Source organism: Hermetia illucens, chromosome 1, assembly GCF_905115235.1.
Source record: "Hermetia illucens chromosome 1, iHerIll2.2.curated.20191125, whole genome shotgun sequence".
NCBI classification, from domain to species: Eukaryota; Metazoa; Arthropoda; class Insecta; order Diptera; family Stratiomyidae; genus Hermetia; species Hermetia illucens.
In genome coordinates this window covers 169,191,329-169,209,340 of record NC_051849.1, presented here as the reverse complement: position 1 = coordinate 169,209,340, position 18,012 = coordinate 169,191,329, and the positions used below count along the sequence as shown (strand labels likewise).

General features: G+C 41.0%; 1 protein-coding gene across 5 annotated transcripts in view; it reads right to left on the bottom strand.

The window, feature by feature from the left end:
* The window catches only part of LOC119647150 (pancreatic triacylglycerol lipase-like), a 42,289-nt gene extending 35,110 nt beyond the window's left edge, over positions 1-7,179 (bottom strand). For 2 of the 5 annotated variants that reach the window (XM_038047948.1, XM_038047952.1), the window contains exon 1: positions 6,842-7,179. Coding sequence is in view for 1 of the 5 variants with exons in the window: in XM_038047950.1 (XP_037903878.1) it covers positions 6,570-6,599 (30 nt within the window). In the remaining 4 variants the exon portion in view is untranslated. Of the gene's footprint in view, positions 1-6,569; positions 6,615-6,841 lie in introns of those variants that run through there. The other 3 variants (XM_038047947.1, XM_038047951.1, XM_038047950.1) reach the window with 2 other exon arrangements.
* Positions 7,180-18,012: the final 10,833 nt, after the last annotated feature.

Genomic DNA, 18,012 nt, shown 5'->3' with positions numbered 1-18,012 from the left:
TGGATTGTTGCGCCAACGATTATTATTATTATTGTGATCGTCTATCGGCTGGAAAGTGAGAAAGAGTGGCTCCTGGCTGGAAGAAGGGAAGACAATGGTATGGCTGACAGAGTCATCCGGCCTAAATACTTTAGTAGTTTTAACGACCTCAGCGCCGTGCTTACAGCAACTTGCGATGGCGTGAGTTTTGATTTAATCTTAAAGTTTGTTTGCCTGTAACATCAACTTTATTTCTATTAAAAATATAGAATTCCCATAAGTTTAAATTTCCGTTTTTCTTCCTACCAAATCAATAAAATTCAAGTATTTTTTAACACTTCAAGGGTGGTGCAGTCCCCGGGGCGGAACGTGGATTGATGCCCACGATGAAGCATACAACCTTGGAAACGCCTTCTATCTTAACTTCCATATGGTGATCGCTGGGGGTTGTTTTTTAATGAAAAGCTACAGACCGAGAAGAATGAAGGTGAGTCCCTCGCACCTAAAAACCGATCAGATCGCACTGCTCATATGAAACAAAAGGAACCGATAACAAGCTTCAATAATGAAATCCGGGCACAGTTGTTGGCAGCCAACAGAGCCGAGTGGAGAAATTTGAACTTCTGCCGGCAGAACGGCATTTTTGTTGTTCCTTAAGAAGTGGGACATGAAAACACTAGCAAGGCTTTTAACGGGACACCGCCCCTTAAACTATCACATGGAAAAAAAGGCAGTGGTGGTCTGGGCCATATGCAGCCAATGTGAGGAGGAAGAAAAGGCGACCCTGGACTTATTATGTAGCTGCCCGGACTCCTCAGACCTCTGACGAACATACCCTGGTATGGTTTCAACGAAGAGTCTGCGCATTCTCTGTCTCTGGAGAATGTTTCCGAAAGCCTGAGAACACCGTCGGCGAGAAGCCGATGAATTGATGATTTCTAGGAATAGTACAATGGGCCTAACAAAGGTCTGAGTGGGTGGAGTTGCCGCTTCCTCCACTCAACTAAACTAATTAACTATTCGAAGCCCGAATCATCTCTGTTAATAGAGAAGTCCATTTGGGGTTAACTGACCAGAGAAGGTTGGAATATAAAATAAAAGGAAAGCATCTTTTTTATACTTCAATTCACCGAGTTATATCTAGTTGAAAAATGGCCTCACCAGCAAGATATCAAATTGGAATTGCAAACCGGGGTCTTTTATTAGGTTAACCAAATTTTTCACATTTCTTTTTGCGTTTAGGTACCTATTGAAAATGTTTGATTTATTTCTTCTGGCAGAAATGGTGAATCCCTAAGACAGATCAAATGATAGCTCAGTCGTTATAACACTAGGTTGTCGTGCGGTGGGCCACGGTTCAAATCTCACTGGTGGCAGCGTGATTTCTATTGTGACTTAACGTCAAATACTAGTCAACACAGCTGTGAATAAATACCCGAGTCAAATCAGGGTAATATTACGTACGAAGGCAATGCTGATTACATTGCTTCCTACAGGGTATTGTAATTTTGTAGTGTTCTTGAATGAAGTGCTCCAACACATTTCAAGACCCTGATCTCATTAGGTTGTCTCGATAACGGTTATAAATGACTTGAATGTCAGTAAAAAACAAATAACCATGATCGTGGTTCAATAATCAATAATATTATGACCCGGAAAGATGCTATGTTTCCACCCCGGTCGCAATGCAGGCCCCGCCTTGTTGATAATTTTAATGCAAGGACGACGTTAGGTTGTCCGCAAATCTGACCGAACCGCATAACTCCATGTCTGCACAAACAATTTTGGTAGTCTGACTTGGAAGCTGGAAGAACTTGTACTAGTCTTTCATAATAGATACACCGTTATCTCTACTCTGTAAGAAATTCGACGTTGTAGTGCCAAAAGCTGTGATATACGATTCGACAAAAACGACTATAAAATCATTTCCTTTAGTAGTTCACTTACTCAATAAAATGTCCACATTGAAATCTCTAAGTATAATCGCGACGCCAGTCAATACATGGTAAATTTAATCGTTGTCTCACCTTCCTGCATTTTATAGTGTAAACTTCAAGACGTCGATCGCCTATAGTATCATAAGACGGCATCATTTTTGCTGGCAGCAAAGTCCTGCCTTACAAAATCATCGCTTGTCGATATTGGGCGTCTTACATATCAAAGATTCGATAAGACAACGAGAGGACGAGATAATCTTAATCTTACAATTCGAAACGAGGAAAGCGAGCTGAGGACGAATGAAATCTGCATGGATTTGTGAAAATCTGACGCCTGCATACAGTGGATATCTAATCTCTTTGTTGATTTCCGGTCTATATAATCTCTACCCATGTCGGGATTTTAAATTTCTGTGTTCGGAATCAACAATATCTGTAGTCGCTTTTGGTCCTGCTGATCGGCAGGCCAGGGGTGAGCCAGCATGATGATCAACGAAACCTTCAGTAGACAATTTTCTGAACCGTTCCAAAATGGGAAAGAAAGGCAGTCCAGCAGAATGTTCAAATCAAAGTCCAATTCGTTCACAAGCGGGATCGGCTAGTCGTGATCGGTTTCGCGATTTGATGCTATCAAATGCCTGATCTGGATGCGCCCTCGAGGCTTTTCAATCACCATTCAGCGTATCAAGCCGCCGTTATTTCGGCCGTCCTTTTGGTCGTTTACCGTCGACTTTGATGTTCAGACCAATCTTGGCAAGTAAATCCTCGTTAGCGCGAATTACATGACTATCAAAGACGCCTCTCTCGCAATTTTTTCACGATCGGTGCAACCCCATAATGATCGCGAATGTCCTCATTTTGGATGCGATCGAAACGTGTCAGGCCACTAGTCCAACGCAACATCTTCGTCCCCATTACCGCAAGACGCCGTTCATTGTCTTTTATAGTCGATCAACACTCAGGACCATAGAGGGCGACAGGATAACGACATTGCGGTAAATTTTAGGTTTGAGACGTTTGTTGATATGTCGATCACAAAGAACACCAGTTATGGAACGCCACTTCATCCAGGCTGCGTTGTTTCGTGAAGCAATTTCATAATGCAGTTCTCCGTTGGCTGATAGCATTGACCCGAGGTATTTAAATCTAATATATTTATATATTTATATATATTCAATTTATATTTAAATTTCTGGACAGGTCATTGTCGCTGAGAGTGATTGTGCCTGTTTCGTGGGGATCGATCGTCAAAAATTTAGTTTTTTTAGATTCAACCTGAGACCGTGTTGCATGGGGCGATCATAATATTTTTGGACAGGTTGCTCGAGATCACTTTTGCTATTGGGTGCTAGGAAAACATCATCTTCATAAAGCATTGTATAGGGCGCTGGACGTTGGATATCCCGTGTGACGGTGTCCATAACAAAAACAAAGAGGAGTGGTGGGAGGGCGATTTCCTTGATGAGCACCAACAGAGACACGAAACGGTATTGATAAACCGGCACACTTCGAACTTTACTTTTCGGATCGTGGTAGAGCAATTGAACCCAACGCACGAGTTCTTCTGGTACGAAGTGTTGTCGTAAAGCATACCAGATGAATTCGTGTGGTACACAGTCAAACGCTTTCTCTAGATCCAGAAAGGCAATGTAAAGAGGGCGATACTTCTCACGGTGTTTCTCCATGAGTAATCGCGCAGCGTGTATTGCGTCAGTAGTTCCGCAGTTCATGACAAATCCGGCTTGATTCGCGGTTATTTCAACGATTTCGTGAATACGGTTGTCAGGAATGCGTTCAAAAGTCTTCATGGTATAGGAAAGTAACCGGACAGGACGATCCGTCGCACGCATTTTTCTCGGAGACGGTTATAGCGATTGACACCAAATTTAGTAGAAAGGTGGGAATTGTGAACGCTCACGCATGTAGTGAGTTACATCCTTTTACGTCTAGGTCCCCATACATGCAAAAGAGGGTATACATTTTTTTTCATCAAATATAGTCATGTGGGGTATCAAATTAAAGGTCGGTTTTCGAAGCCGGTCTTAGTTTTGCCATTTGTTGGAAAGGTGGGGGTTGATAGTGATCATTTCTTTAACGAACCAATTCTCAGAAACTACCCAACCGAAAAATCTGAAAAAAGATCAGGGGCCTACCACTTTATGGTGCCTAGGTTCTGAAATACCTTCCATACCGATACCTGTTCAAATAAAGTTAATAATACTACATAACTATAATTTTTAGTAATTGACAGGAAAACCCCCCGTAAGTTCACCCTAGAGTCATGACATTTTGCAACACTGTAGGCTATAGCATAGAGCATCTTACTAAATTTGGTGAAAATCACACTATTAACAAAGTTATACTGGGACAAAGCTGTCGTTTCTGGGCAAATTCAAGACTATGAATGTCAATATCACTTGAAAGTGGATATTTTCACATAATATATGCATATATTACGTGCTACATACTAATAGGACAAATGCACACTTAAATCTCTTTTTAAAAGAAATACACAATACTTTTCATACCTGAAGCGTCTAGCTTCCGGTTTCCCGAGTTGTTTCATATTGGAACTGTGAAACTTTCTTGCCAGTCAGATGGTGTTCTACCTTCCTGAATAACCCGACTAAAAAGTTCACTGAGCCACAGTGCTGGGTCCCAACTCTTCGCTTTCTAGAGCTCAGATGCGATGTCATCAGGACCTCTTGCTCTCCCCAATTTCATTCGTTTTATTGCCTCCTCGACTTCAGTTGCGCTCACAGGTGTCCCAAATGTCGGCATTGATTGTGGAAATAGAGGATGAACAGATTCGTCAATTGAAATCTGCTCGAAATATTCTCGCCATCTATCCGTCCCGGCTCGATGGTTGGTCCGCAAAGTATCGTTCTTGTCATTAACGCAACAGAAGTGTTCGATATCCTGTGTGCGTTCACATCGGCTTTTAACAAGTCCATACAGTCAGTCCTAGGGGATTTAATGGGAGTACTTGTCATGAAGACTTAATCCTACGGTCTTCTTAAGACACAGATTGGTTTTGTGACCACAATCAGAGCCGCGCCGAAGCAAGCTACGACGCGACGGTACCAGTCTATGCCAAGTGCATGGTTCAGAATTCATACTGGTGGATGGAAGACCTACCTAAATCTCTACCAAACTAAGGAGTACGGCACCCGTGTTGAAACGCAACACCACGTCGAGGCCCGAAGGTGAACGTAACCACAATCCCCATAGCAAGTCGATACAGATGTCTCTTGCCATTCCGAGTGTCCAGTTATCGTAAAGGTTTTTGTAATGGTCCGCGACGTTGTTCAAATAAAATTACTTCACGGGCCAGTGTAGCTTGTATGTCGCCCTAGTTAGTTCCAAGTGTTGGCCGACTAGTAAAGACAATGAACACCAGTCCGCAGTAACTGAAATGAAGATTAGTGGCATCCGATGTTAGATTATGTCCGAAATGAGAACATCCGCGATTGATGTGGAGTTGCGCCCGTAAGGTTGCAAAGATGAATCTGAATATCCAAACTGATGAAAGCCAACTCTTAACTTAGCCGGATCAAGTCCATGACCGAGTAAATTGGTGAACCTTATCAAGACGCGGCGGGCCAGTTATTGAACAAGCAGAACTCATAAACCATACCGTTTATGTTTTGGAGTGAGTATTAATTTTGTAGTTTAGATTTTTTCTACGCCTACAGATGATTTTCCACACTTTGACTTTTCTTCACCTCAGCTAATTTTCGAATTTTCAGTCTGCAATTACAATTATGTTGAATCGATCGTACCTAAACAACCAATTATATTAGAAAGAGAACCTATTATTTCGCGAACTCACTTTTCTTAGCGAAAAGCCACTGTTCATTTATATTTTCCTTAATTTAAGGAAATACAGTATCCACATTGCTTGATTTGGAAGTAATATTATTATAACAGTTCCAAAACTACCCGTTCGTTTGGCGCCGTAGAAGTGGTTATGCCTATAAAGCTTGAAACAAGTTTTTTACGAATGCAACTTACCGCCAATGTCAATGTTAATGACCCACAAAAGACCGAACTTGAACTTTAAAAGCAAAAATTTCTAACTTTTGCTGGTCGCGTGCATTATTCTAGAGAGGGATTTAGTTTCTCAATTAATTTATCTTTAGATTTAAATTTGATGTGTTATCGAGAAGCTTTTGTAATTACCATCCAAATAGACACAACTAACTGCTCGGTTTCGAGTGTTTACAACTGTTAATACCAAAATCTACTATTTGGGGGTTGTGTTACTATTAACCGAATTGGGAATTCATTACATTCTATGTGCTTTCCCCCCAAATGAAACTTCTGTCGAACAACTGTGTTAGTAATGATGCTATCTAGCGTCTCGGCGGGTGCTACAAATTCAAATTTTCCGTATATATTATCCCAAGAATATGGACTTTGCCCGGAAGACCAAAAAGTCACTATCAGAATTGTGTATCTAATGCTATGTAGTCGCCCAAAATAGTAGCATTCTAGCAGTGTCATGCTATAGATAACAATTTCAATATGTTCGACTTGAGAGGCTTCAGACATCACCTTCAAGGGAGACAGCCATTTGGGATTTCATTAGTATTATCGTCGCTGTTTTCTGTTATCACCAAGTAAACTAATTTAGCGTTATCTCTGACTTACGAGGACACAGTTAGATGCCCATGTCTTCATGGAGTTTACATTTTGCAATATTGGGAGTTATTGAATGAATATTGTGTTTTTGAAATATATTTTCAAAGGTCTTTTGCGGCAATGACCTTACACTTGACCCGAAAATCCACTATCATAATATTTAATACTAAAGCAGACTCATTTGCTTTTAACGTATGATTAGTGAGAAAAACCTAAATTGCCAATATCAACACAAAATGAAGTTAGTGGGACGGCACTCGAGCAAAAAATTTTGCAATTACAAAATATGCTTCACCAAGGGCGATTGAATCGAATTGGAATTGGTTCTATATTTAACTTTCACTTATTTGTGAATGGACCCGCTTCAGTGCACACTATGCGCATTTCTTTAAGTCGTCTTACTTTTGACAATTTCGCACTTTGCACTTCAACACTCTCTTGACCCGTTGCAATTAACTTTATATGAAAATCCACGTGTGATTCCCAGACCGTTTGTTTTCGTTTATCACAAATAGTTGTAAGTATAGAATTCGCAACGTGTAGATTTCCACGTCGAGAGCGCAACGCGTAAACTAACGATTTCGACGAGCGCGGAACTAGTACTATTGAAAGCTCGCAATGCGACTATCAAAGTGACTTAGCCCCCAAAGGGGAGTTGACTTCGGCGGAACCCGGCGAAGAAACGACCTCCAAGGTGAGCGAACCGCTGAATCTTCGTAAAGAACAAGTTGTAAAAATAGCCTCTAAGAAACCACCGATCACTACTATGGTAAATTGTTTATATCTTGTTACACTGTGAGATACTACTGTTAGAGTAGATATCAGCTAAACTACGATATGGCTTGCAAAAGTTGCTGCATAATAATGAATGGATGAATGAGATTTTGAGGGAATAATACTAGTCTCTAACTGGAAGGCAGCCAGTTCGGAAATCATTTTTAGAGTTGATAAGATATTTATAAGATAAATTCGTAATTTTGAAAAATAAATAGATAAAGCAGCGTTTGAAGTAAAACCAGGGCGATGATACGGAATGAACTCGGCTGACGAGAGAGGCATTAAGAAATTACTTAGAGTTGACTATAGACTATAGAAGTTAGTTAGTCATTTTAAGCAATCTATAATATAACATATTAAAGAGCCTCCGACAGTGTTTAATCAAATAACAGTATTATCGAAAATATTTCCTAAGGTGTGGGGTCCCACGTTGGGCGCCGTTTTTAAAAAGCGTGAAGAAGTTAAGTGCAGGGATTGTTAACAACAGGTGTTAGCGCATTATAGAATCGAATCAAAGAATGAAACAAGTTTATACGAGTAGTTATGAATTTTGTCAGTTTTGTTGGAATGGTCTTTTTTGGTTTAGAAACGAATTCAGAGGAAACGAAAAATTCCGTGGTTTGGGTCTAGAGTATAGCAGGGGGTGGAATAAGTTTCAATCGAATTTATGCTGACGATTAAAGGGATGATGGTATCTACGATGCAGCATAAAACCTGGGCAAAGCCTGGTGAACCAACATCTGTTTCTTAACGAAAAACAGCAGGCAAACAATGATGAAGCCGTTTTTTCCGGGCCCAAAAACAGGACAAATTGTACCAAGTATTCCACTAGGAGGGATACCTTCTACGAGGCAGTAGAACGAACCCTCGAAGCCTTCTTCAAGTATAATATCAAAATCATACTTGGAGATTTTAACAGATAAGTGGGGACGGTGTCCGTATACAGGTGATACGTTGGCTTCCACAGCTTATACAAAACTACCAATGAAAACGGACTGTGGACTATCCACCTGGCAGTGTCGCACGAAGTGGTTATTGGAAGTATCTGGTTTGCGTGGGGGATGGGACGACGTTCAACTAAATTAACCACGTGCTAATCGAACGTTGTCACCTCCCAGCCTTGATGAATGTCAGTACATAAAGGGGTCTGATATAGACTCGGACCACTGTTTCGTTGGCATGGTGCTCTCAGCAACAATACCACCTCGAATCGCTTCTGACAATCAGGTGAGAGTAAACATTGAAGCCATCCATGATAAAGCCTTCTGTAATACTTATAAGGGGAAATGGATGCCACAATAACCGCAGCTTACAGAGATTCTGCAGATGAAGCATCTACAAATGATCTTCACAATCACCTGAAGAACGTCATCATGGATACGACCACAAACATACTTGGCCCCAGTTGCAAAAAAAATAGAGGCGACTGGTTCGACGATTAATGTAAGCTAGCAACGGAACGGAAGAACGTCGCATACCGGACAATGATGAATATTCTGAAAGAACGCGGGCACTCTCAGAGACCTATCATGTCGAGTGGAGAAACGACTTCACAGATAGAAACAGGAAGCCTGGGAGAACCTGTGAACTTGTAAAGTGCAGGGAGAAACCGCAACAGGGGCGGAAGGCCTTGATTCTCATCCTGCCGTGACAAAGAAGGAGATCAGATTTCCGACAGAATGAGCATATTAGAACGAAGGAATGAGTACTTTGATGAACTTCTGGACAACCAAAATATCGACGAGAAGATCCCACCAACTGAAGATGGCGGACAAATCGGACAAAGTTGCGGAAAACCCATGGAATTACAAGCGAATTGGTTAAATATGGAAGTAACCAACTATACCAAGTGATTCATAACTTATACTTAAAATGTGGGACAACTAATCGAAGCCTGACTATTGGCAACGAGGCATTATTTATCCCATTCTTAAAAGGCAGATATCATGCAGTTATAGAGGTATCACGTTGCTGAGCACCATCTATAAGACATTCTCTGCTATTTTGCTAGGTCGAATAGCCACATATGCCCAGAATATCATGGGCCCATACCAAAGAGGCTTCACTCCAGGCAAATCAGCAACAATCAAATTTTCTATCTATGGCTAGCGATGAAAATCTGTTGAAATATGCACAACGTTTACATCATCTTTTCATCGACTTCAAGGCGCCGTACGATATGCATCATGATCATACATCCTCTTTGGTCTGACTCTGGAAAAGTGGCCCGCGATGTAGATGTTAATATAAGAGGCACCATTCTCTTCAAGTCAACCCAACTACTGGCCTATACTAACGATGTTCACATTATGGGAAGAACAACCCGAGATGTACAAACTGCCCCCATCTACATCGAGCAGGCGGCGCGAGATCTTGGGCTGAACATTAATGAAGACAAGACGAAGTACCCGGTGTCAACGTCAGCACCAAAGAACAAAGAAGCGACAAGATCAAATCGCACTGGTCAAATAAGAAGGTAGGAGACTACAACAGACAGTTGATAATTTTGCTTACCTAGGGTCGAAAATCACAACCAATAACAAGTACGACGATGAAATTCGCACACGGTTGTTGGCAGCCTCGGAATCTTCCGAAGAATTTTTTGCTCCTTGCATGGGGTGGACGATTTCAAAGTCTCTAAAACGACGTAATTTATGAGCGATACCAAAACCATCTGGTTGTGGGTGGGCGGGTCACTTAATCCATATGGTGAGTATGATACAGCCGGCAAAGTATATAAGGAAAATATCTATAGTAAAAGAAGAAGACAGAGCAAGCCCTGTCTCAGATGGGGCGATGACGTAGGCCAGAACATCAGGTAGCTTTTAGGTATATCGGATTGGTGGCTGTCGGCGTAAAACCTGCGATGTCTGGAGGCAGGTCTAGGTCGGATGTCGGTTGTTGTGCCGTTGATGATGGGAGAAATTCAACTAGACACGGTGTTCGTTTCTGAAGCATAATAAGGTTCACTGTTTAAAGTTGTTACCTTGCCAATATCCATCTCTTTTAGTTGCCTTTTGCAATAAACAGGAATACTTCCAGTGAATTCAAAACCCCCAGCTGATAGGGGAATTACCACCTTGCCGATTTCTTGGTATAATAGCAAATGCCAATAATAATCGCTGGCGCGACAATACAATTAGATTTGTTCCTCGGAAAGTGTTAAAGCGCTTCATTCAAAATCGTAGAGGTATACTACACCTTATGGGAAGTAATGTGATTAGCATCGCGCTATCCCGTGATTATTATCTTGACTTTAGTCAGGTATTCTTTCACAGTTAGCCCGAGTGGTACCCGACATCCAGTCGCGATACTATTCCCTCTGCCGCCACTGAGATTTGGACCGTGACATTCCGCTGCGGAAGCCTAGCGCTCTAAAAACTAAGTCATCTGGACGTCGAGTGAAATTCTCCCACCTCCTCCTTACGATGCATGTACATATGTTACACAGTCATTGAGTCACCTTACAGTGAATTATTGCGCCCCATTTAGGGGATAATTTAAATCATATGATAGCATGAATCATATAAATAATGGTTCAGAGATGCTCGCGCTTCGGGTATAAAGGTCTTGTGTTCATCTTATCTAAGAAATTTCACATTTTTCTATCCGTATATAGCTACAAATCCAACATACTCCTTCATATTTTTCCAAACTACGAGACATACGTACATATTACAGCCGTAGATATTACACTCACCCTAAACAGACAAACTGCCTATTTCCGAATACTGTACACATATATGCACGTATATAAATTGATCGTGCCCATATTTTGGATTTACTTCTTATATCTATCTGAATTTAGCACTACCCGCAAAGTCCATTAGCACGCATATACTATATACCTACATACACACATATCTCGTTTGAATAATTGATATTCATATACAAATGACTAAAAAATCCTTTCCTAATCCTTTTCCACCCAATTCATACGAACTAACTTCGTTGTGGTATTGACAAATTGATATGTGATGATGACGTCATGCAGGTTGTAGAGTGCACGAAATTCACAAAAAATTGTAAAGTTTCACCCCCTATAACTTTGTTGACCGAATTGTGCATCATGTTCTTCGTCACACCTATGCTAAATTTTGTACTTGTGCGATGAACATAAGGGGGGTGCCGGGTAAATTTCTAAAATGTGGAAATATACTGTTATTAACTTTATTTCTGCAGACATCGGTACCGGATATATTTTGAGGCCTAGATTTCATAGAGATGCACCATTGTGATTTTTTTCGGATTTTTCGGTTGGATAGGTTCTGAGAACGAGACCTGCTACACTTTTTGATGGTCATATTTCGAGCCCTCACTTCCCTATGTTTCACCCAATATCAAAGATTGAACCAGTTTCGAAAAGTACTAATTGAGACCTTTCATTTGATACCCCACATGGCCAAATTTTCTGAAAAAAAATGTTGCAGCTTCCTTTCACCTGTATGGGGAGCCCCCCCTTAAACTTAACACAAAATGGCGCCAATTGCTGCATGTAAAGGGAACGGCAGCTCACATACTCTTACCAATTTTCGTGACAATCGGTCCAGCCATTTCCGAATAAATCGGGTGTGACAGACAGACAGACAGACAGACGGACAGACAGACATCGAATCGATTCTAATACGGTTTTGTTTCACACAAAACCTTAAAAATGATGCGATCCGAACGAGGAACTTACTGTGTAGATTTATCTGACCTAGTATAAGAAGATAAAGAAAGTAAACCTTTCGTCTAGTAGGACTATAATTTTTGTCAAGCAACTTCAGTATAGGCTGATCCGGAATATAGCTCCCTTGAAGGTAAACCATTTCCTGGGACCAAGCCTCTCGTCTACCAAGACCGTTAATGGGTGTTGAAGGAAGCAGTCTATACGAGGTGACTCTAGTATTAACAAAACATTACGGCGACGGAGGAGTTGAAAAATATAGCAGAGATCAGCTCACAAAAGGGGCATATACTTAAACCCGAACCCAAGAGATAAGAAATTCCGGCCAAGAAGTCCGTCCTTAGCTATGCAAGTGCCTTGAGAGAATCCGGCTAGACATACCTACCGAAATCATTTCCGGCGTAAATACTAACTCGTGAGGACCAGGAAATCATTGGAGACCTTGGTGTCATGCAGATCTGCAAGTGATGCAGCGCAAAGCTCATGTTCACCGACATACGCATACGAGGAGGAGAGGGTAGGCCAAGACCTGGGACCCAATCGGACAGCGAGATTCATGGAAGTGCCACATCAGTTGAGCAGGAAGATACTCCAGGGTTGGAGAAGAGCCCTAACCATTAATTGAAAAAATGGTCAGCACTAATATATTACAGGAAAACTTCCACCATACAAAAGCTGCATCTGCAGTAATTGCAAGGGATTTTTGCACAGACAACATTTAAATAGTGCTGGCTCAAGAACCCTGAGCGTGTCGGAGGCAGATTGGTGAGCTACAAAGAAGAAATATGCAGATAATTTGGAATTCCTCTTGTGAAAAACCAAGAGCTTGTATAATTCTCCAACGCAATTTAAAATATATAAGTTTTTCAGAGTTCCTGACTGGAGTCCCCACGGCAGTCCAACTTTCATTGGAAGCTGGGGGTAGAGCTTGGGAGGCAGTTGTGGCATCGTGCACCCTAGCAGATGACATCCGGTTCCCATTGCAATTCGCCATTAGACTGGCAAACGTCTGCGAGAGGAAGGGGCTTTCACTTCTTTTTGGCCGCTTCAACGCATCATGATGAGATCAGGAGAAAAGAGACTAATCAAAGAGCTCCTTATTGAATGTATCCTTATCAATTGGCTAGGAAGGTATGATATAGGTAAAACGCAAACATTCGCGACCAGCATCAGCCAAGAGACATAAATCTACGGAATACTGTTATGAAAGGGCTTGTTAAGAAAGAGATGGTGTCGGGTGAGCCTGCTTTATATGTGGGCAGTCATAAGAGAGTCGCCTCATCAAGGGGTGTACCTTGTTGAAACAGGAACAATTTGAGACCGTTAAGCCCAGCGGCTTTATTCCGTTTGAGTGCATGGATTGCCGAAATGATTTCTCTTCTCGGTCGGTATCCGCATGCTATGGTGACTAGCCACTTCATCCATAAGAGGAGCAAGCTCACCGGTTGTGATGCAGTTAAAAAGTGTGGTGAAGTGTTTTTCGACCTCTTCAATTTCTCAGTAGCTTGGATGTGAAGTAGAACGTTAATGTCCTTCATAACACTATCGAAAGCTTTGGGATCACCTGCTAGCTTTTTCGTGATGCGGTATATACTTCTGAAATCATTGCGTTCTGCGATATTTTCCGCTTCCTTGAATAGCGAATAGCAAATTCTCTCTATTCACGTATGGATTTTTACGGATTTCGCTAGGTATCGTAGTTCGAGCGCGTCCCGCCTGCCATCACTCGCAGTGGTCAATAGAGCCTTCAACCCCTTCCGTTCATCGATTCGTCAGCCAGATCTTATGCCTATCGAACGACTGATCATACAAGTGATCGGTGTTGACCTTGGGGGCCGTAGCTCTTCAACCCTGCTAGAAGTGACGGACGCAAAACGCAAGCGAAGGTAAGATGGTGATCTCTTTCTAGATCGATGTCAGTGCCTTTCTTGTTACGCACATCCAGAAGGCAACTTCAAAATCTACTACTGATCGCGAAGCGGTCGATCTGATTGCCTGTACGGTGTCAGTCAGTTGAAATCCAACTGATCTTATGGCAGGCTCTGTGCTCGAACAATGTCCCATCAATAACAAGCCGGCAGAAGTTTCAGAAATCCACGAACCTGGCTCCATTATCGTTACAGTCGCCAAAACGGTGTGTCCCCATCACATATCAAGGTGCTGTCAGAGGCATTTGGATCATCCATTGCGATCTGCGTATTACATTTAGGTTGTAGCCGTGAGGTCGACCCCTATCCGAAGCGTTGTTGACGTTTCGGTAGTAAGGTTTTAAAATTTGCAGCTTGCTAGCCCACTATCCCTTTGAGTCTCCAACGAGAAGAAGGGAAAACTTTGGGTATATTGTTGAGCCCCAATTCAGAGGGCGCGAAAAAAAACTAAATGAAGAGCAATTTTAGCTAATAATACCCATTTAGTTAATACGACATTATTTTACACATTATAGCTAACACTATTATTTATTATTATATTATGTAAATAATTAAAATTACAACTCCTATACATAAGATCCATAAATCTTTTTTCGTAATCTCCTTCTCTTTATCACGGCTGACGGAAGACTCGCCATTTTTTTCTTGTCATTCCGCCGCGTAAATAGCACTCTTCCACCGCCTGCTCTCGACTCCTGTGGCGAGTTCTAAAAATGTGTGGAGAGCGTCATCTGACTGCTCACATTCGCAACATTCGAAATAAATTTCGAATGCCGCGAATCCTGCCGCGCCACACAACTGACATCTTATGAAAATATCGAAGATAATTTATTCTAAACTGAAAATCAGCACGGTTTTCCTTAAGAATCATTTTAGAGATTTGTGGAAACAAAAATGTGATAGAACTCATTCTTTGAAAATACTGAATGATTCCAAACGAAAATCATGATTATGTTCCTATGTGATGCAATGCTTTAGAGCCTCAGGGACAACTCCAAATACAAATTTCGATAGTTTCCCTTTTTCGGCTCAATCTCCGAAATATTCTACAAGACCTCTGAAAAGGGGCCTAGGCCATACATTCTGGCCGCTTTTTGCAAGGAAGTGTTCCATGCAATACAAGAGCTTATTCATCCAGGCATTTGGACAACGAAAAGGCTTGTCACTAGTAGATATTACTGGCCATCAATGAATGAGGATGTTAACTCCTGGGCCAGACAGTGCATCGCGCGCCAGAAGTGTAAAGTCACCAAGCCCGTACAGAAAGAAGTAGGTTCATTTCCCCGGTCTACAAAGCGTTTTCACACGATCCACATTGACATTGTTGGCCACTTGCGAGATTTGCACGGCTTCAATTATTGCCTCACAATCATCGACAGGTTCACGCGGTGGCCTGAAGCAATACCTCTGGCCGACATTTCCGCATAATCGTGCGCCGAGCCTCTTTGTCGTGAGTGAATCCCACGGTTTGGAGTTCCAGCCGAAGTCATTACTGAAGGGAATGCAGTTCGAGTCTACCTTGTTCTTGGAGTTGGACAAACACCTGGACTCACCGGACGACTGCGTACCACTCGCAATCCAATGGGATGCTGGTACGCTGGCATAGGACACTGATGGCAGCTATAATGGCACACGATACCTCCTCGTAGTTTCAAGATCGGCCTTTCGTTTTACTTGGCTTCCGTACAGTTTGCCGCCTCTTTGGCCGAGTTGTTATACGGGGAGAATTTGAGAGTCCCCAGCGATCCTGTATTCGATACCAGGTCGGCCTGGAGTCAGGTTTATCGCTAAAGCGCGGTATCACCTGGGAGTGGGGTTGTGTGGAGGCACAGGCTAATTAACATGGATTCGTCCGGGCTCCGTACGGGAACGATGCAATTCACCACGAACTGATACTCACTCACCTGAGTGGCTCGCCTACCTGTAGGTAGCGGGGTGAGAGTCACGAGGCTGGCAGAGCAATAAGAAAGCTAAGTCAATTTTTTCTCTAATTAGATATTTATATAATCACATTTATATAATCAAAGTGACATTGTTTTATAATTATGTGTTATGAATAATAAATAATTTCAATTACTGGATAAATGGTGCCAAGAATTATTTTTGAACCACACAGTGTCTAGCTCCGAAATACCCTCTGTTACGATCTGTACTTAAATAAAGTTAAGTTCATCCTGCAGTAATATAGATTTTAATATGAACCAGCATTCTGGAAAGTTTGGTGGAATTCCTACTATTATTAATAAAGTTATAGTAGATCAAATTTGCCTCTTTCACGTCAAATTACTATATATTATATATTACTATATATAAATGGAACCATCGTATACCCAAAAATTCTTACATAGAAAATCAAGAAAACTTTTCATAATCGAGGCGCCGAGTCTCTGGGTTCCGACTTGTCTTTCTATAGTAGAGAATAGTTGATTTATAGAAATTTTTGTTCTATTTTAATTTTTTCTTAAAATAATTTTAATTTTAAATTTTTACTCCTTAAGAGCCATAATATATTCAATAGTTATAGTAAATATGATATATAAAAAAAGTAAACATTTTTGGAATTATAACAGCTGCAGAGAGTGGGAGATATTTTTTTCTGATTTCGTCTGATAAAGAATTGGCTTTTTCAATTCAATCTGAATTATTTGTAGGTAGGTTTTGATGTGTAGCTGTGACTGTTATGACCTGATAATAATATATTTCAACGTGATGTAATCGTCTAGTGTAACAGGTTGTCTATAGTGAGCTTTTCCGAGTGCACAGACGTTACCAACATGTGTAGTTTGCGACCATAAAATTTAGAAAGTTTACATAGGTTTGAGGGGTTTGAGTCATTTTTCTCCTCTTACTTGTTTATATTAGAAAGAGCATCGTTTAAAATCAGTCGTAGTACAAAGCGTAAATACTAAGTTTTTATTCGAATGGCTTTGTCCATATATTGGGAACGGTAATTCAACGATATTTATAGGTTCGAAAATTCACTTTTCTCTTAGGTATTTACACATTGCTCTCTTTATCCAAAAGCTGCGATGTAGCATTTCATTTTGAAGCCGCTTACTTGGTTTACACTATTGGAAGCAATAGCACCAATGTAAGCTTAATTCCAAGCATTCAAGCGAGTCTAAATTTATAAGTATGAACATGGCATGTATGTATATTTGTGAAAAAAGGCAGAGCGTCAGCATTCGTTTCAACCTTCAACTCAATTGGGAGCCAATTTCATCAATTTAGAATTTAATTGCGTTCATGTGCTGTTGAGGTTTATTCCGCTAATAGTTTGTTGTTTAGATGGAATACCATAAGTGCATTATCCGAATGCTTCATCACAAATTAACCAAAGAATTTTAAAGGAATGCAACAGTCATTGTTTTTATTAACTGTTGTAGGGGATCTTTGATACTTCAAATTTGACCCTTGGAATGCATTTGCTGTTCTTGTTTTATGCGCAAAAACAATGTATGCAACATGGTTCTACTGGTTGCATTGTTGACGGAGCTGTGTGTAGGATTTAGTGATGATGTCGGCCTGTGAAGCGGTCTGTAATGTCTTGGGAACTCGATTCAGGTTGTTTCATGATTACTGATACAGTCGAACCTTGATATTTAGAAATCGTGGATAAATCAAACTCGCCCTTGTGGATAATTCGAATCTTTTTTGGATAATTTGAATCCTTTTTGGATAATTCGAAGTATTTTAGAAAATATTTCAATTTTGAACTTGATGTTTAGATTTCGTATGAAAAGGGCGTGGAAATAAAGATAAAAAGAGAGAGTTAGAGGTTCCACAAATCCTGACGTTGGTGAATGTGTCCTTAAATGATTTAAACAATCGAGAGATAAAAATGTTAGTGGGTCCTTAGTTGAAGCAAAAGCAGAAGAATTTGCTCCGAAATGGGGTAAGAGTGATTTCGAAGCTAGTACGGATTGGGTTGAAGGTTCTGAGAGCAGAAACATTCCATTTAAAAGTGTGGGGAGATTGGCAGCGTGAACTAACGAGAAGTATGCAATTGGAAAATGAAATTGCCGAAATTGATAAAGGACATTTTAAATGTGGATGAAAGTGGGTTATTCTACAAATG